The sequence below is a fragment of the Salmo salar genome, chromosome 20 (assembly GCF_965601325.2).
Source record: "Salmo salar chromosome 20, fSalSal1, whole genome shotgun sequence".
Classification (NCBI taxonomy): domain Eukaryota; kingdom Metazoa; phylum Chordata; class Actinopteri; order Salmoniformes; family Salmonidae; genus Salmo; species Salmo salar.
In genome coordinates this window covers 14,422,843-14,444,280 of record NC_138310.1, presented here as the reverse complement: position 1 = coordinate 14,444,280, position 21,438 = coordinate 14,422,843, and the positions used below count along the sequence as shown (strand labels likewise).

The 21,438-nt window shown below is 43.1% G+C and overlaps 1 protein-coding gene across 2 annotated transcripts in view; it reads right to left on the bottom strand.

Annotated features, from left to right (window-relative positions):
• LOC106580092 (BDNF/NT-3 growth factors receptor) overlaps positions 1–21,438 on the bottom strand; it is an 85,047-nt gene that overhangs the window by 29,468 nt on the left and 34,141 nt on the right. For both annotated transcript variants that reach the window (XM_014160731.3, XM_014160732.3), the window contains exons 13-14: positions 7,451–7,636; positions 1,098–1,228 (exon numbers count right to left, since the gene is read on the bottom strand). In XM_014160731.3, coding sequence (XP_014016206.3) covers positions 1,098–1,228; positions 7,451–7,636 — 317 coding nt within the window. The remainder of the gene's footprint in view (positions 1–1,097; positions 1,229–7,450; positions 7,637–21,438) is intronic.

Genomic DNA, 21,438 nt, shown 5'->3' with positions numbered 1-21,438 from the left:
TCAAATACATCAAACATGGTTTCCATGTGTTTGATGCCATTCCATTTGTTCCGTTACGGCCATTATTATGCCGCACCGGTCTGTGTAGAGTACAGGCTGAGTCTTGCACAATAGAATCTTACTCCGATGCGTTCTGTCCACAACGAAATCTTGTGCATAGTTTGTTTTGTTGCGGTGTGTTGTACTGAAAGTGGCGAATATTGCGTTGATTTGATCACAATTGCCACACTAAAGGGAAACGTTGATGGTGTCAACTAACAGGGAAAACTCTAGAAAGTTGTGCGAAGTCCAATCTCCCGCTTCTCTCCGTGGGCTGATAGTTCTACTGCGCTCTGCATGGCAGTCCCTGAGAGCTGCAAGGCAGTGTTGAGCAACTGCACGTCCATGCACTAACAACCCAACATTGAAGTGCTTCTTTCGACGAATTCTGAAGTTTATTCACACGTAGCTTTCAGGAAACTCCCCCCTGAACGTGATTTACCTATGATATTGTATGACCGACCGGGACATTGGTGCCTTTGATCGCCTGAGTGACTTCTAGCATCTTTTCATGACTGCTAACGCATTAGCTAATATCACTAATATCAGTGTTCAGTATCTTGATCAATGCCTCCTTTGCGTATTTTTCCATAAACATGGTAGCCAAGCCTATATGGCTGCATGCCTGTCCAATACTTTCTTGTAAAACCACTACCATTAGTGGATATGAGTATGTTAGACCGTAGAGACGGCAACTTGGAAAGTGCCAAGTCACATCTATCATCTTAGATGTGACTTGGTTGCAGGTTGCTAGTACATACAGAAAAGCTCCACTTCACACTTAGAATAATGTGGGAGTCCCACAGTGGGACACAGAAAGGACAGGAGGTCAGGGGGAGGGTTTTTTCCCCCATCATGTCATGTATTTTTTATGAAAACTCTCCAATAAGATCTTGTTTCACCACAGACTTAGAATGCTGGAATTCTTGGTGGAAGCAGGCTATTGGCAGATTTTCCTATAAGAGTGTTAGGGGGTTGGGGGTTAGGAGTCCATTTGGAAATTGGTCAAACAATGTAGTCTACAGTAGGTTGTGATAGACAGTAAAGAGCAGCGTTACCTTGACAGCCACCAGGATCTTGTCGAGCTCAGGAGACAGGTTATAGCACTCGGCCAGGAAAACCTTGCCAAACGCCCCTTCTCCCAACTCCCTCTTCAGAACTATATTGTGCCTCTTGATGTGCTGGACAACTGCAAGACAAACAGAACCAAGTTATTACGGATATCAGTGTGACTTCCTAAACTGGATGTATCATAGATGACAAGAGATGGCTGATGGTTGGATAAAGGGTCTGGGAGCCATCATTGGTTGCACTGAATGATCTAGCTACTATTTTATTTTATTTATATACAGTACCAGTCAAAAGTTTGGACCCACCTACCCATTCGAGGGTTTTCCTTTATTTTTTTTTTACAATTTTCTATGTTGTAGAATAATAGTGAAGACATCAAAACTATGAAATAACACATATGGAATCATGTAGTTACCAAAAAAGTGTTGAACAAATGAATATATATTTTATACTAGAGATTCTTCAAAGTAGCCACCATATGCCTTGATGACAGCTTTGCACACTCTTGGCATTCTCTCAACCAGCTTCATGAGGTAGTCACCTGGGATGCATTTCAATTAACAGGTGGGCCTTGTTAAAGGTTAATTTGTGGAATTTCTTTCCTTCTTAATGCATTTGACCCAATCAGTTGTGTTGTGACAAGGTAGGGGTGGTATACAGAATATAGCCCTATTTGGTGAAAGTCCATATTATGGCATTAGCAGCTCAAATAAGCAAAGAGAAATGACAGTCCATAATTGCTTTAAGACATGAAGGTCAGTCAATATGGAACATTTCAAGAACTTTGAAAAACCATCAAGCGCTATGATGAAACTGGCTCTCAGAAGGACCGCCACAGAAAAGGAAGACCCAGAGTTACCTCTGCTGCAGAGGATAAGTTCATTAGAGTTACCAGCCTCAGAAATTGCAGCCCAAATAAATGCTTCACATAGTTCAAGTAAGAGACACATTTCAACATCAACAGTTCAGAGAATGCGTGAATCAAGCCTTCATGGTCAAATTTCTGCAAAGAAACCACTACTAAAGGACACCAAAAAGAAGAAGAGACTTGCTTGGGCCAAGAAACACAAGCAATGGACATTAGACCGGTGGAAATCTGTCCTTTGGTGTGATGAGTCCAAATTTGAGATTTTTGGTTCCAACCGCTGTGTCTTTGTGAGACACAGAGAAGGTGAACAGATGATCTCCGCATTTGTGGATCCCACCATGAAGAATGGAGGAGGATGTGTGATGGTGTGGGGGTGCTTTGCTGGAGACACTGTCAGTGATTTATTCTGTCAGTGATTTATTTAGAATTCAAGGTACACTTAACCAGCATGGCTACCACAGCATTCTGTAGTGATACGCCATCCCATCTGGTTTGCGCTTAGTGGGACTATCATTTGTTTTTCGAACAGGACAATGACACAACACAACTCCAGGTTGTGTAAGGGCTATTTTACCAAGAAGGAGTGTGATGGAGGACCTGGCCTCCACAATCACCCGACCTCAACCCAATTGAGATGGTTTGGGATGAGTTGGACCGCAGAGTGAAGGAAAAGCAGCCAACAAGTGCTCAGCATATGTGGGAACTCCTTCAAGACTGTTGGAAAAGTATTCCAGGTGAATCTGGTTGAGAGAATGCCAAGAGTGTGCAAAGCTGTCATCAAGGCAAAGTGTGGCTACTTTGAAGAATCTAACATCTAAAATATATTTTTATTTGTTTAACACGTTTTTGGTTACTGCATGATTCCATATGTGTTATTTCATAGTTTTGATGTCTTCACTATTTTTCTACAATGTAGAAAATAGTAAAAATAGAAAAACCCTTGAATGAGTACGTGTGTCCAAACTTTTGACTGGTACTGTACATGGTGGTGAGGTGTTTTGTCTAATCAATGTATTTTCAATTGAAAGGGAGTTTTACTATTCGTTTTGTATTCTGTCTTTTGATTGTGATGATAGTAATTTGTAACATCATGTTGTACAGTGTTAGCTCAGCTCTGTCTCTCAGCATGTGTAATAGCTGTCAGGTTGTCAGAAATTGATGTTTGAAGGTCTATTTGAAACAACGATTTTTGACTGAACAAACACTGAGATCAGTCTGGTGGTAATAACATAGCAGGCTTTTTCCCAGTGCTTTCTCCCAGAGCGGTTTTCATGCAGCCAGATACTGTAGATGCTCTGCACCCACTTAACTCAACCCAGGCCTCCCCCTACAGCGCGAGGACAGTGGAGAACACCAAAACATATTCATCAGCAGGTTACTGTCTTCAGAGAGAAAAACTGTGGACCCGGACACAAACCATCAAGATTTATTTCTGATCTGATTAAGAAATGCATTTGAAGAAAAGCTCACCACTCGAGCTATTGCATTACAGCGGGCTAGACTTTGAAGCTGCATCGATCTGCACTAACTTACTGAGAGGCATAACCCAATATTATGTAAAAAGACAGAGAGAGGGAGACAGAGAGCCTAGGCCATTAGACTAGCACATACAGACTCAAGACCTGAGCGCAGCTTTGTGTGTGTGTGTGAACCTGATGACGTCACATCTGCCAAAACAACAGCTCAGGGAATGTAAGTTCCCACAGTTCCCAGAACATCTATCCACAAAAGCCACAACTCGTTACCATTGCTCACTAATTCTCTTCTTTTGCAAAAATAATAGCATGGTTACACAAGTACCTTCAAGTTAAAACTCACATATTTTTTCCATTACAACCATACAACTCCACCATTACCGCCAATTCATATACAGTAAATCTACATTTACACAACCAAACTCTACACATGTACTCTTTTATCATTCTTTGTAAGTAAGTAATATATACATGTCAGGAAGAGACATGTTTCCTATCCAAGTCCACCCCCCTTCTACTGTCTGTCACCCTCTCTAGTTTCGGCTAAGTAGCTGTGCTTTTCCAAAACCTCACTTCTGGATGGTAGAATAGGGGTTGGCTTTAGACTTTAGTCCCTGTGTTCTGATGTCATGGGTGAATGGGATCATTTCCACAGGAGGAGAGCCCTTCTGCAAGTAAACATCCTGGTAAAAATAAATTTGTGAATCAAATTTTCCAGTACAATGTTAATCCTTCTAAACCCAGAGACCAGGACGGAGAGAACAAAAGGAAGAAACAGGGGTTGAAAGAAGAGTAGACTGCACTAAGAAAGGAGGAAACCTCTGTTCTGTCGGCCTTTAGTCCTTCAGTTGCAAGACATGCAAGTTGACAGTGCATCCGTGTGTGTGTTTATCAGCTGGGGTGTGTGTGTGTGTCTCATGTTCTTAATGAACTCTGACTACTCTAAATGGAGTGGACAAACTAATGGAGGCCATTGATCTTTTTCTAAGATATTAGAGTCACACCCACTCCCCTGACAGAATACCTTACCTACACTGTTTATCTCTTCCTCATCAAAGTGAATACTACATTTACACACACACATGCGCCCGCACACGCACACACACAAACACTGAGTTGTACAGTATTGAGCATCATTGACTGACATTTTACAAATCTATTTTTTTGGGCTGCAGAGACCAGTCAGATCACAACCTTCTCTCCATTGGCCCATACAGGAGAATAAGCTGGAGAGAGACATGCACATACAATACCGGTCAAAAGTTTTAGAACACCTACTCATTCGAGGGTTTTCCTTGATTTGTAATATTTTCTACATCGTAGAATAATAGTAAAGACATCAAAACTATGAAATGACACATATGGAATCATGTAGTAACCAAAAACAAATCAAAATATATTTTATATTTGAGATTCTTCAAAGTAAAAACCCTTTGCCTTGATGACAGCTTTGTACACTCGGTATTCTCTCAACCAGCTTTATGAGGTAGTCACCTGGAATGCATTTCAATTAACAGGTGTGTCTTGTTAAAAGTTAATTTGTAGAATTTCTTTCTTTCTTAATGTGTTTGAGCCAATCAGTTGTGTTGTGACAAGGTAGGGGTGATAGACAGATGATAGCCATATTTAGAAGATTGCCCTAAATACCAAGTCCATATGACGGCAAGAACAGCTCAAATAAGCAAAGAGAAATGACAGTCCATCATTAATTTAAGACATGAAGGTCAGTCAATGCGGAAAATGTCAAGAAAGTTTCTTCAAGTGCAGTAGCTAAAACTATGAAGCGATATGATGAAACTGGCTCTCAGGAGGACCGCCACAGGAATGTAAGACCCAGAGCTACCTCTGCTGCTTCTTGTTCATTAGAGTTACCAGCCTCAGAAATTTCAGACCAAATAAATGCTTCACAGAGTTCAAGTAGCAGACACATCTCAACATCAACTGTTGAGAGGAGACTATGTGAATCAGGCCTTCATGGTCGAATTGCTGCAACAAACCACTACTGAAGGACACCAATCATAAGAAGAGACTTGCTTGGGCCAAGAAACATGAGCAATGGACATTAGACCAGTGGAAATCTGTCCTTTGGTCTGATTTGAGATTTCTGGTTCCAACTGCTGTGTCTTTGTGAGATGCAGAGTTGGTGAATGGATGATCTCTATATGTGTGGTTCCCACCGTGAAGCATGGAGGAGGAGGTGTGATGGTATGGGGGTGCTTTGCTGGTGACACTGTCTGTGATTTATTTAAAATTCAAGGCACACCAGCATGGCTACCACAGCATTCTGCAGCCATATGCCATCCCATCTGGTTTGTGCTTAGTGGGACTATCATTTGTTTTTCAACAGGACAATGACTCAACACACTTCCAGGCTGTGTAAGGGCTATTTGACCAAGAAGGAGAGTGATGGAGAGCTGCATCAGATGACCTGGCCTCCACAGTCACCCAACCTCAATTCAGTTGAGATGGTTTGAGATTTCGACCACAGAGTGAAGGAAAAACAGCCAACAAGTAATCACCATATGTGGAAACTCCTTCAACACTGTTGGAAAATTATTCCAGGTGAAGCTGGTTGTGAGAATGCCAAGAGTGTGCAAAGCTGTCATCAAGGCAAAGGGTTGCTACTTTGAAGAATCTAAAATATAACATAACACCTTTTTGGTTACTAGGTGTGTCCAATCTTTTGACTGGTACTGTACACACACACACACACACACACACACACACACACACACACACACACACACACACACACACACACACACACACACACACACACACACACACACACACTGGCATGACCTCAAATTTAATGGATTAGATGGATACAGCTACACTGCTGACAAGTGGCATTGAAGCAACAAGCACTCACACACACAATGCGTGCGTGTGTGTATGTGTGTTTGTGCATATCCGTCTCCGGTCTCTTCTCCTGTCTGGGCCAATGGGGAGTGGGCTGTGGTCTGATTGGTCTCTGAAGACAATACATTATTATTATTATTATTATTTGTTGGTACTTTTTACCCCTTTTTCATGAAATCCAATTGATAGTTACAGTCTTGTCCCATCGTTGCAACTCCCCTACGGACTCGGGAGAGTCAAAGGTCAAGAGTCCTCTGAAACACAATCCTGCCAAGCCGCACTGCTTCTTGACACACTGCTTGCTTAACCCGGAAGCCAGCAGCTCCAATGTGTTGGAAGAAACACCATCCAACTGGCAACCGGAGTCGGCTTGCAGGCGCCCGGCCCGGCACAAGGAGTCTCTAGAGCGCGATGGGACAAGGTAATCCTGGCCGGCCAAACCCTCCACTAAACAAGACGACGCTGGGCCAATTGTGCGCCGCCTCATGGGTCTCCCGGTCACGGCCGGCTGTGACACAGCCTGTGATCGAACCCGGGGCAGTGCCACTGCAATGCAGTGCCTTAGAACGCTGCACTACTCTGGAGACCAGCCAATACATTTTTTTAAATAAAATATCAATCAATTACACTCAATACTGTACAACATCACACACACACACACACACACACACACACACACACACACACACACACACACACACACACACACACACACACACACACACACACACACACACACACACACACACACACACACACACACACACACACACACACACACACAGAGAGAGAACACATTTTATCAGCAGCTCCAAGGCCAGTTCCATAGCAGCGGAGAGGTTGTTGCTATGGCAACCCATGCATACGCACACTCAGGTGTGGGTTCTTAGATGGCATCTAAAATATGTGTTGGTGTAACAGAATCATGGGAAAATCAGCACTCAGATCCCCTGAGATCTCCTAGTCCGCACGTTACTCTTCTTCGCTGCAGCGTAGTAGGCTATGTCAGCTCAGAACATGTTGTTACCAGTTAAAATGAACTGGTGGTGAAAGAAAGCCACTCATATGTGTGTTGCATACTTGTCTCTGTGCGTGTGTGTGTGTGTGTAAGCCATGGTCTCGTTGTTCTACTCACAGGTGTCTGATTTGAGCATGCTGTTGCTGCGGAAGTACTGAGGGTTCTCGATGACGGGGATCTTGGTCATGCCGATCATGACGGCGTCTGGGCCCATCTCAGAGGAGGACGGAGTGTTACTGCCGTTGGACACATGGTGGAGAGGAGAGGCTGAGTCGTCATCATTGCTGATCACAGACGATGCACCTGAGAGAGGAGAGAAAGCGAGGGGAGTGGAATTCAGTGTGAGAGAAAAGATAAAAGAGAGGAGAGAGATGAAGAAAAGAGAAGAGGTGTTTGAGGATAATGAAGGTGGAAGAAGGAAAGAAACAAATGGAAGGTGAGGCATGTTTTTGTCTTAGCAAAAAGCACAAAGCTTAATTACATACCAATCTCCACACCCGTCCTTGTTCATTGTCAAAGCCCATATCCAAAGCACGCAATATGGGTATAACGCATTTTATATGCAATTTTACAACAGGTAATATTCAAATATTGTTAAATAGTACATTTTGAGTGCATTTTGTATTGTTACTGTCTAGGATTTCATCGGTCTCCTCTGATCCACCAACAGAAAAATGGTCTTTAATTAAAAGGGAAATCTGTGTTTCAAACAACAACAAAACTTACACCCCGCCACTGTTCCAGTCAACATTTGAAAGTTTTACATTCAACTGACGCACTTATCCAGAGTGATTTATAGGAGCAATTAGGGTTAAGTACCTTGCTCAATGGCACAGACAGATTTTTCACCTAGTCCACTCGGGTATTCAAACCAGCAACCTTTCAGTTACTGGCCCAACACTCTTCATCGCAAGGCAATTTCCCCCCTCCCGTAAACATCTAAGGGATGGGGCTGGAGAAATGTGACCACTCTCAAATGCATAGACAGCTATGGAAGCCAGATCAGACAGTTGAACTAAGCTCATGTGGCATTTACAGTCAAATTCCTCAAGATCAATGGCTATATATCATGAATTTGAAAGTCTAAAAATGGATTTGGCAATTGCGAATGACTTCTTTAAACTACTGGAAGTTGTGGACCAAACCTATTTTCAAAAAAATGTATTGAAATTGCATGTGTGTATCCCCTCAGGGGCAACGAACGTACAACAGTAGTTTGGGGTCGTGGTGAGAGAAGGTGCGCTGATAGAGTGCTTTGTGAAAGGGGAGAGGGAACGATGGTCCGACGCTGAGCCTGTGCTCATTCCTTTGCCGTCCATCGTTTCTCTGTGGACCAAACTCTGTTTCTTCTCTGGTTTCCGCTACCATCCCAAAATAAACAATTAAGCTCTTATTCTCATACACACAGTCTCAATCTCTAAACACGGAACACATACACGCGCCCCCACACGCACCTACACTCATGCACACGCACGCACACACCACAGTGTTGTTTTTGGAGCAGTAGAGTCATGGCAGTGGTGCATTCCTAAGAAGGAGGAGGCCGTGAAAAAGGACTGAGAAACAAAGAGGGATTGTTTCTCAGCAGTCTTATAAGGGTGTGTGTGTGTTTGTGTGTTTGTGTGTGTGTGTGTGTGTGTGTGTGTGTGTGTGTGTGTGTGTGTGTGTGTGTGTGTGTGTGTGTGTGTGTGTGTGTGTGTGTGTGTGTGTGTGTGTGTGTGTGTGTGTGTGTGTGTGTGTGTCTGCCTGCTAGTATGTGTATATGTAATAGTGTGGGTGTATGCTTCAATGCGTGCACCCTGATCATCGGATTGTGGTGAAACATGACTGGTATGTTCCTACAAGTCAAAGCACAGGTCCGTCCAAAATAGTAGATGCATTGTGTTGGAAGGAAGCGGCAAAACACCTGACACGTGACAGCAGCACTCATGAAAAGTATTGTAGCGACCCTTACCAAGGTAAGTGGAGCAGTGGTAACTATCCCGTAGTGGGATGATTTACCCTAATTCATATTGACTAGGGGCAGGAGTTTTTCCTCACCATGACATCTGACCAGGAAAACCTCTATAGGGGTCTTAGTTTATGACTAAAGGTGAGTCTTACCTCCTGGTGGTTTGAGAATTCCAACTAAACTTTACAATCTCATTACACCGGATCTCTTTCGTCCAGCCTTTCTTTACTAGGCTGCCGTGGCTTCTCTCTGCTACTTGAGGTTCAAGCGGAGCGAGGACACTATAGCGCTCTACAGAGGAGCTCTTTCATTCTCCACCGCTAATGTGTTGAGTGGTTTCTCCGCAAACAGGCTTCTCTCTCCCCTGTGGGTGCTCAAATGATGTGCCATCATTATGCCTCCCTCTCCACCGCCGTCCTCAGGAAGAGCCGTGACGCTACCGCATTGTACAGTAGTGGCTGCACTTCAATGCATTGTTGAGACTGGAGAGGCGTCCATCTTGGATCTGACTGGACCCCAATGTTCTGGGCAGTGTAAAAAGAGACTTGTGTATGGATTTTCTCTGACTGAGAGAAGTGATCTTCCGAGCACGGCTGGTCTAATCAGGTTGACCTGCAGTGCAGACAGCCTGGTAGACGACAGGCAGTTAGGGGATGTACGTGACTTACCAGAGACAGTGACGTCAGGTGGCCCACATACACGCCTCTCTGAACCCCACAGAAACACACTCTAGGCCTGACAAAACCTGAGAGTAATGAACTTCTCCTCGTTCTGGATCTCAATCAAACACCAGATACTACAGTAATTAGCGAATTTTGGTTTTCAGCCATGACATTAGAGTGGGCATGTGCTTAAAAAACACACACACAGCATCCCAAGCAGGTTATTGTCTGTAAGTGAGTGTGTGTGTGTGTGTGTGGGGGGATGCTCACTTTTAACGTGAGGTCCAGGGTCAGATCATTATAAATGCTATTTAGCCAGGAGAAGGGAGGGGAGGGGGGCACAGAGCAGGTCAGTGGGCCGCGGGGAGTCGTTTGGGGCTGGGGGGTGTAGGTAAAAGCTTAAGTGGGGTCAGGTCCTGACCTAACACCATTAAACAGACAGAGAGCTGCTCCGCTGCTGGAGGGGGGGTTCTCAAACGTCAAATTTCAAAGTTGTTCCAAATGTCAAATTTCAAAGTGTTTAAGGTTAGGTTTAGACACCAGCTCCACATTTTTAAGGTTAGGGTTAAGTTCAGGTGTTAGCTCCTAATTCTTAAGGTTAGGCATTAACTCTAATTGGTTAAGGTAACGGTTAAGGTTTGGGATAGGCTTTAAACAAAAATCTCAAAAACAGCTTTTTATTGCTGGATTTGAACTTGCGACCTTTGGAATCAGAGGCAGATGCTTACGAAACCTATTTGAAGGTAACACTGCTCACTGATGCCCCTAGTGGCCGGTTTCCACATCATTTCCTGACATCCTCAGACATGGATGGACATTGAATACTGACTTGTATCACCAGTGACCTAGCTGACAATATTGATCTCCTCTGGCTTGCTGGGCGTTCTTCCTTAGACAGACAGACTGACAGCAGCAGAACATTTATTGGACATGGGGTTTAAGGGCTGTTGGGGTTATGGACATGTGGAGTGTATTAAACGGTTTAAAATGGCATCGTGTCTATCAGTGTTGTCAAAATGAGGGGAGATGCTGAGATTGAACCCAGGAGGAACTTGTGTTCCTCGTCCACTTCAGACATGCTCAGTGCTAACCAGCAGTGTCGTAGAGTGACCAGTAAAGTGTCCTGTCACTGTCACCCCTCTGGTCCCCTGACCCCCCCCCCCCCAAATCAGCCACCCCGGGGCCCTCCAGCAGGGTAACCCGAGCATGTTGCTCTCTAAATCCAACTCTAACTCCGCTGAACACAGGAAGTGATCTATCGATCTCATGTACACTAAGGAAATTAAGGGTGGAGGGATAGGAGGAGGAGACAAAAAAGCGTACATAGGAATGAGAGGAGAGGGGGAGGTGGGAGAGATCGAGAAAGGAGATGAGGAGGGGGTTGATGAACAAATGAATGAATTGAATAGGGGGAGAGAGAGAAGGATTAAGGGATGAAGACTAATGGAGATAGAAGGAAGGATACAATTTCATTTACACTGCAATGAAATGACTTGCTCTGAATCCAGCCCTCTCTCTACCTGACAGAACAGGGCCTAGCAGCTGGCAACAGCATATCAGATTCCTAACCAAACACCCCCTCCATTTAAAAATAGAGATTTCTCTCTCTCTCTCTTTCTCTGTCAGTGCTTTTCTATTTTTAATAAACAAACCACATTCACCTTCTCATATGCCTCTAGGAAACCAGCTCACCTCCTCCCACTCAATACAAGCAAAGGTGACGAGAGAGAAGGATAAGGAAGGAAAATGGAGTAGAGTGGAGGACGAATAATGAAAAGGGAAGAGAGAGACAGGCAAAAAACATACGTTTCCTCCCAATACTGTTTGCCATCGATTGTTTGTCTTGTAAATGAATGGCTGCAAGTGTGGTGGTGCACTCTGTAGGTTCCCTGATGTGTTTCATGTTTAATGGCCACATTAATACACACATAGGTGTGGATTGATTGACAATCCAGTCTGAGTGTCATTGAGGGCTTTGAATTGCACTCTTTCAGCCACTGTGTGTGTGTGTGTGTGTGTGTGTGTGTGTGTGTGTGTGTGTGTGTGTGTGTGTGTGTGTGTGTGTGTGTGTGTGTGCGTGTGTGTATGTCATGTCCGTGCAGCGCTCATGGCCTGTGTGTGGACGGAGTGTGTGGATGGGCTTCTACAAAACCCAAACACACTCTAGAGGGGGGAGGAAGGACAGAGAGGGTGGACACGAGAAAAATGCATTCACTTTAGTGACTACCAATATACAGTTCCATTTGTGTTTATTGTCAACGAGTGAGCCTCAATATTTTTGTATTTTTTTAAAAACCTTTATTTAACCAGGAAAAGACCATTGACACCCAGAGTCCCTTTTTCGAGGGAGACCCCTGGCCAAGAACGCAGCAACAATCAATACATTACAGAATTAAAACATACAACAATACAATACAACAACATGATCCAGCCTAAAACAAGTATTTACACAACAAACAGAGCAACACAACGTTGCTTATAATCAAGTGCATTAATGATGTCGTTTTCCGCTGCCATAGCTGCAGTTGTGGTGCTGTGCCCCGATTTAAAGCCAGACTGAACCCCACTCAGTATGTTCTTTTCAATTAAGACCTTTTTAACTGTGAGTTCACTAGGGATTCATAGACTTTGGCCAGGATAGGGAGTTTGGAGACGATAGTTATTAGCCTCTGAGGGATCTCCACCCTTTAGCAGTGGGAGGACATAAGCTGATTTCCAAATGCTGGGTATGGAATTGGTCAAGAGACTCAAGTTGAACGTGTGAGCCACAGGTTCAGTAATAATACCAGCTTCTACCTTTAAGAGGTAGGGGTCCAGGTTGTCTGGACCTGCATACTTTTTAGTGTCCATTGCCTTTAGTGCTTTATAGACCTCAGCATAAGAAACAGGCTCAAAAATTGAAATGGTTCACGAAGGCCTACATCATAGTTTACTGTAACTGTATGCCTCTTGGATATGACGTAAAAACACTACAGCAATCAATCCATCACGTATAGCACAACAACCACATAACACACTTACAAGAGGCTCTTGACTCTGGATATTCCAGCAAGTAGCCTATAAAAACATATTTTATATTGCATATCGGAGTGTACACATATATTCAAATAGAAAAAACCCTTAAAGGCCCAGTGCAATCAAAAATGTGATTTTGCTGCGTTTTATAAATGTGATCCTTAATTCGGTCTTATGTAGCAACATTTTTAATTAAAAAATTACAGACTACAAAATGGTATATCATACACTGCAGTTAAGGAAGAATGGGAAAGTAATTCTGCTTTGAAAGTCGATAAACTTGTAACCCCACTTTTGAGAAAATGGCCCTTGAATGTATTTCTTTGTCTACACCCATTCAGCATCATTCACACCCTCTTAAGCCTTAGCCCCACCCATCATCGTTTGGATGAAAAGCATGCCCAGAGTAAACTGCCTGTTACTCAGGCCCAGAAGCTAGAATATGCATATAAGATTTGGATAGAAAACACTCTAAAGTTTCCAAAACTGTTAAAATAATGTCTGTGAGTATAACAGAACTCATATGGCAGGCGAAAACCTGAGAAAAATCCAACCAGGAAGTGGGAATTCTGAGGTTTGTAGTTTTCAAGTGAATGCCTATCGAATATCCAGTGTCTGTGGGGTGATTGCACTTCCCAAGGCTTCCACTAGATGTGAACAATCTTCAGAAGTTGTTTCAGGCTTCTTTTGTGAAAGGGGAGTGAATAAGAGCACTCTTAGCAGATGGCCCAGGTGAAAGCCTTTAGTTTAGTCTCGCGCATGGCCGTAAGTGCGAGCTCCGTTCCCTTTCCTTTCTAATGAAAACAGTATTGTCCGGTTGAAACATAATTGAATATTTATGATAAAAACACCCTAAGGATTGATTAGAAACATCGTTTGACATGTTTCTACGAACTCAAATGGAACTTTTTTGACTTTTCGTCTAGACTTTGTGCCCGCGCTTTGTGCATTTGGATTACTGGGCTAAATGCGCGAAGAAAAAGGAGGTATTTGGACATAAAGAGGAACTTTATCGAACATAACAAACATTTATTGTCTAACATGGAGACCCGGGAGTGCCATCAGATGACGATCATTAAAGGTAAGTGATTAATTTTAACGCTATTTCTGACTTTTGTGACACCTCTCCTTGGTTGGAAAATGGCTGTATGGTTTTTGTGGCTAGGCGCTGACCTAACATAATCGCATGGTGTGCTTTCACCGTAAAGCCTTTTTGAAATCGGACACAGCAGCTGGATTAACAATAAGTGTATCTTTAATCGTATGTATAACACTTGTATGTTATATCAATGTTTATGATGAGTATTTCTGTAATTTGTTGTGGCTCTCTACATTTTCACCGGATGTTTGTTTGAGACAATGCATTTCTGAACATAATACACCAATTTCAAATGAGGTTTTTGGACATAAAGATTAACTTTATCGAACAAAACAAACATTTATTGTCTAACATGGAGTCCTGGGAGTGCCACCAGATGAAGATCATCAAAGGTTAGTGATTAATTTTAACGCTATTTCTGACTTTTGTGACACCTCTCCTTCTTTGGAAAATGGCTGAATGTTTTTTTGTGGCTAGGCGCTGACCTAACATAATCGCATGGTGTGCTTTCACTGTAAAGCCTTTTTGAAATCGGACACTGTGGTTGGATTAACGAGAAGTTTATCGTTAAAATTGTGATTAATACTTGTATGTTTGAGGAATTTTAATTATGAGATTTCTGTTGTTTGAATTTGGCGCCCTGCAATTTCACTGGCTGTAGGCCAGGTGTTCCGCTAGCGGAACCCCCTTCCCAGAAAGGTTAAGGAAGAATGGGAAAGTAATTCTACTTTGAAAGTTGATAAACTTGTAACCCCACTTTTGAGAAAATGGCCCTTGAATGTATTTCTTTGTCTACACCCATTCAGCATCATTCACACCCTCTTAAGCCTTAGCCCCACCCATCTCTTTAAGGATTCACATGTGAGGCCATGTGCTAAACAGAGTGAGTAAGGTTGTGTAGTAAACAACCAAAGATTTTAAGTCTAAAAGTGGTGAAAGTAGTAGCAAAAAGTATTAGTAAAAATACACTTTATCTCATCCTTGGCCTATATCCTAATCTGACTTTGGTGCAGGTCATGTTGTTCTTCACATTACCGTCTCTGGTAAACACACAATATATCAAATAAAATCTAAGTTTATTTGTCACATGCACAGGATACAGAAGGTGTAAATGGTACAGTTAAATGGTAACTTACATATTTGCATAGTAGAAATATAAAAAATAGAACGTGTCCAGATAGAAATATTGTATAAATATTAGATGACGCTTACCCAGACACACTTGTCTAAATTGATGGGTCATGTGAAAGAAATGCTATAACCCCCAGCCACATCTAGCTTAGTGGATGGGTCACTATTGTCTAGACATGTACACATGTTCATGAAGTACAATAGATGGCCGTAATCACCCCCATGGAATCATTTGACGAAGCTAAACAATGAACATTAATCCAAAACCATAGTTACATTACAAACGGATTGTCATAGCTAGCCACCAGGCATGAACTGCTGTTGTATGAATCTGCAGGTAGCTAAATCTAACCAACTAGGTTCAATGTTAGCTAGCGAGCTAACATTAGGCTATAACTAGCAATACAAATGACTTTCTGAGATATGAATAATATTACTACACAGATCATGCACATAACCAATGTTCCCTCTAAGCTTCTCACAGTAGCCCCGAGACTGCTGTGCAGCTACCCCTGGACCGCTACCCAGAAATATCAGCTCACACAGAGAAGCACGAGATTGAACTTCACTCAACTTTCTAGAGCAATGGTCACCAACCGGTCCAATGTATTCCTAGTCTATTGCCAAACATTTCTGTAAAAAAAAAACAATGATAAAGCCTTGAGTTTTTTCTTATTCTTCTCGGGCTGTTGGTGGTAGGTGCACCCGATTCTGCTGCCCTGTGTGCCGGTAGGCGAACTGTTGCCATTTTGCAAAAGTGGATAAAGTACTCAATTGTCATACTTGAGTAAAAGTAAATATACCTTAATATAAAATGACTCAAGTAAAAGTGAAAGTAACATACTAAAACACTATTTGAGTAAAATATTTTAAATGTACTTAAGTACAGAGGTGGAAAAAGTACTCAATTGTCATACTTGAGTAAAAATACAAAGTAAAAGTAAATGCTATACATCACATTTCTTATATTTAACAAACCAGATGGCACAATTTCCTTTTTTATTACTTTTTTTGACAGCTAGGGGCAACTCCAACACGCATTTATGTTTAGTGAGTTCACCAGATCAGAGGCAGTAGGGATGACCAGGGACGTTCTCTTGATAAGTGTGTGGATTGGACTTTTTCCTGTCCTGCTAAGCATTCAAAATGTAACTAGTACTTTTAGGTGTCAGGCAAAATGTTTGGAGTAAAAAGTACATTGTTTTCTTTAGGAATGTAGTGAAGTAAAGGTAAAAGTAGGAAAAAATATAAATAGTCAAATAAAGTACAAATACCCCAAAATACTACGTAAGTAGTACTTTAAAGTACTTTTACTTAAGTACTTTACACCACTGCCATTTTGAACCATTACTTTTGTCTGAAGGTACAAACTCTGCCTTCCCGGCGGGCCCAGGGAGCAAATTATGTGCACTATAGGCCTACCGCTGGCCAATCGGATCGATCAGATGACTGTGTCTGCAGTAAGGTAGCAGCATAAAAGAAAGCTACAGTAAAGTTGATACTGTGACATTTCAAAACGTTTAAAACCATGACTAGAGAGAGACTGTCAATGTATACAGCAAAGAGCTGCTGCTTAAGTTCTTACTCAGCACTCTCAACACTTTGTATTCAACACTTTCATAAGTAATGAATGAGTAGGAAAGTGTATCTATAGGCTTGCGTTGTTATTATTGGTGGCTTTTTTAATATCGAGGAATATTTCACTTTCCTTGTTCATAGGAGTAACAACATGAATTTGTGCATGAGGTAGAAATAATTCGCTGCGACTCGAATTTTGCCAGCTGGAAGATGGTGTCCCTTTTTGGTCAGTGGAGGAAAGGGAGAGCCTAGGGATGTTGAGAGGCGGAACCTAAGTCTGCTGCTCTCTCCCTCTGCTGAGACTGACCATCAGATGCAGGCTCCATCAGTCCATTAAAATTAAAATAAAAAGCTATTTAAATGTATGCTCACTCAGCTGTGTTTCACAAGTAATTCAACAACGCATCTATTACCGGTGTGATCATACAGCCTATAAAAATTCAAGCAAAGCCAAAATGTGGTGATAATGTATTTGGCCTATAGCTTACTGCACAAACCTCATTGCTACAGAACTGTTTTTAATTGGTTAATGTTGAGCGGTAGATCTTGGCTTGCATTTTGACTCAAAGTGATCTTGACCCAGAAAAGGTTGGTGACCACTGTTCTAGAGTTTTCCCTGTTAAAACTATCAATGTTTCACTTTACTGTGGCAATTGTGATCGAATCAACGCAATATTAGGCACTTTCAATGCAACAGTCTTGAATAAGCTAAGTAGCCAATAGGCAGAGGGTAGCATAATTTATCTGATTCTCTGTAATAATGGTATGGGAATAATAACGTATTTTATTTTGTAGTGGTTTCTTGATTCAAACAACAACACAACAACATTTTCAGTCACCTCCTTGTTTGAAGGACAAGTGGATAAACAGGTTAATGTCAAGCCATACATATATATTTTTTTCAAAAGTTTCATGAATTGTAGACCTACATTGGACACCACACATTGGCTGCTATTTCCACATTCAAATGTTATGGGATGCATTTTTGGGAATTGTTTTTGATGATAGGCCACTCTGGTAGGCCTACATTATGATCAAATTCTTTTCTCTCCAAAACTCTTGAACGTGCCGTCCTTGGCCAGCTCTCCTGCTATCTCTCTCAGAATGACCTTCTTGATCCTAATCAGTCAGGTTTCAAGACTGGGCATTCAACTGAGACTGCTCTTCTCTGTGTCACGGAGGCTCTCCGCACTGCTAAAGCTAACTCTCTCTCCTCTGCTCTCATCCTTCTAGACCTATCTGCTGCCTTTGATACTGTGAACCATCAGATCCTCCTCTCCACCCTCTCCGAGTTGGGCATCTCCGGCGCGGCCCACGCTTGGATTGCGTCCTACCTGACAGGTCGCTCCTACCAGGTGGCATGGCGAGAATCTGTCTCCGCACCATGCGCTCTCACCACTGGTGTCCCCCAGGGCTCTGTTCTAGGCCCTCTCCTATTCTCGCTATACACCAAGTCACTTGGCTCTGTCATATCCTCACATGGTCTCTCCTATCATTGCTATGCAGACGACACACAATTAATCTTCTCCTTTCCCCCTTCTGATAACCAGGCGGTGAATCGCATCTCTGCATGTCTGTCAGACATATCAGTGTGGATGACGGATCACCAGCTCAAGCTGAACCTCGGCAAGACGGAGCTGCTCTTCCTCCCGGGGAAGGACTGCCCGTTCCATGATCTCGCCATCACGGTTGACAACTCCCTTGTGTCCTCCTCCCAGAGTGCTAAGAACCTTGGCGTGATCCTGGACAACACCCTGTCGTTCTCCACTAACATCAAGGCGGTGACCCGATCCTGTAGGTTCATGCTCTACAACATTCGCAGAGTACGACCCTGCCTCACACAGGAAGCGGCGCAGGTCCTAATCCAGGCACTTGTCATCTCCCGTCTGGATTACTGCAACTCGCTGTTGGCTGGGCTCCCTGCCTGTGCCATTAAACCCCTACAACTCATCCAGAACGCCACAGCCCGTCTGGTGTTCAACCATCCCAAGTTCTCTCACGTCACCCCGCTCCTCCGCTCTCTCCACTGGCTTCCAGTTGAAGCTCGCATCCGCTACAAGACCATGGTGATTGCCTACGGAGCTGTGAAGGGAACGGCACCTCCATACCTTCAGGCTCTGATCAGGCCCTACACCCAAACAAGGGCACTGCGTTCATCCACCACTGGCCTGCTGGCCCCCCTACCTCTGAGGAAGCACAGTTCCCGCTCAGCCCAGTCAAAACTGTTCGCTGCTCTGGCACCCCAATGGTGGAACAAGCTCCCTCACGACGCCAGGACAGCGGAGTCAATCACCACCTTCCGGAGACACCTGAAACCCCACCTCTTTAAGGAATACCTAGGATAGGATAAAGTAATCCTTCTAACCCCCCCCCCCCCTTAAAAGATTTAGATGCACTATTGTAAAGTGGTTGTTCCACTGGATATCATAAGGTGAATGCACCATTTTGTAAGTCGCTCTGGATAAGAGCGTCTGCTAAATGACTTAAATGTAATGTAAATGTAATCAAATAGCCACAGTAGCCTATATGGCCACTGTTAAAAATGTAACTTAAAGCGGATACAGCCTTCCTGTTCACAGTAAACACGCTGGAAGTTGCACAGAATTTTTACAACGTTCAAGTTTGCTCTCAGAAGACCTGAAATTTTCCCTGTGACGGAAAAAAATTGAGGTAATATTGCACGTAACGTTAGCTAGCGAGCCATCAAGCTAGAGTTCGCTAGCTAGCTAACAGTACTTTTTAACTTGCAATGAAAATGACTTTGACAAAATTAGAAACATACAGTGCATTCGGAAAGTATTCAGACCCCTTGAATATTTCCATATTTTGTTGCTTTACAGCCTTATTCTAAAATGAAGTAAAAAAAAAATGTCCCTCATCAATCTACACACAATACCCCATAATGACAAAGCAAAAAAAGGATTTTAGAAATGTTTGCAAATTTAGAAGAAAAAAAACTGAAATATCACTCTTTAGACACCTTTACTCAGTACTTTGTTGAAGCACCATTGGCAGCAATTACAGCCTTGAGTCTTCTTTGGCATGACGCCAAAAGCTTGGCACACCTGTATTTAGGGAGTTTCTCCCATTCTTCTCTGCAGATCCTCTCACGCTCTATCAGGTTGTATGGGGAGCATTGCTGCACAGCTATTTTCAGGTCTCTCCAGAGATGTTTGATTGGGTTCAAGTCTGGCCTCTGGCAGGGCCACTCAAGGTGCCATCACCATTCACCGTAGGGATGGATTGGTCAGGTGATGAGCGGTGCCTGGTTTCCTCCAGACGTGACGCTTGGCATTCAGGCCAAAGAGTTCAATCTTGGTTTCATCAGACCAGAGAATCTTGTTTCTCATGGTCTGAGACTCCTTTAGGTGCCTTTTGGCAAACTCCAAGCGGGCTGTCATGTGCCTTTTATTAAGGAGTGGCTTGTCTGGCCACTCTACCATAAAGGCCTGATTGATGGAGTGCTGTAGAGATGTTGTCCTTCTGGAAGGTTCTCCCATCTCTACAGAGGAACTCTGGAGCTCTGTCAGAGTGACCATCGGGTTCTTGGTCACCTCCCTGACCAAGGCCCTTCTCCCCCGATTTCTCAGTTTGTCCGGGCGGCCAGCTCTAGGAAGAGTCTCGAATGCACTGTATAATATCTGAAAATGTAGCTAGACTCTTACCCGTATACATGGATGAACGCTTGTTTGGCCTGTTTTGTCAAGTCACTGCGGTTCACACTGACTGTGTGCAGAAAGTAGTCCATCACAACTTTTTCCCACTGATCTTTGTCGATAGAATCATGTAGTAACCAAAAAAGTGTTAAAATATATTTTATATTTCAGATTCTTCAAAGTAGCCACCCTTTGCCTTGATGGCAGCTTTGCACACTCTTCGCATTCTCTCAACCAGCTTCATGAGGAATGCTTTTCCAACAGTCTTGAAGGAGTTTCCACATATGCTGAGCACTTGTTGGCTGCTTTTCCTTCACTCTGCGGTCCAACTCATCCCAAACCATCTCAATTGGGTTGAGGTCGGGTGATTGTGGAGGCCCGGTCATCTGACGCAGCACTCCAACACTCTCCTTCTTGGTCAAATAGCCCTTAAAGTCTGGATGTGTGTTTTGGGTCATTGTCCTGTTGAAAAACAAATGATAGTACCACTAAGCACAAACCAGATGGGATGACGTATGGCTGCAGAATGCTGTGTTAGCCATGCTGGTTAAGTGTGCCTTGAATTCTAAATAAATCACAGACTGTGTCACTGGCAAAGCACCCCCACACCAGCAAAGCACCCCCTCACACGTTCTCCTCCATGCTTCCCAGTGGGAACCGCACATGCAGAGATCATCCGTTCACCTACTCTTTCTGTGATTTATTTAGAATTTATTTCATAGTTTTGATGTCTTCACTATTATTCTACAATGTAGAAAATAGTACAAATAAATAAAAACCATTGAATGGGTAGGTGTGTCCAAACCTTTGACTGGTACTGTATTTCCACACTATGAGGGAATAATACTGTGAAATTGTGAAAATTATGATAGTGTAAGAGCTGTATGAAAACACCGTCTGAAATTTCTGCCTGTTTTGGTGGGATGGAGTTTTGGTCTGCCTGGTGACATCACCAAACGGGAAATTTGTTAATAGACCAATAAGAAAGAGCGTTTAAAACCTCTGCCAATAAC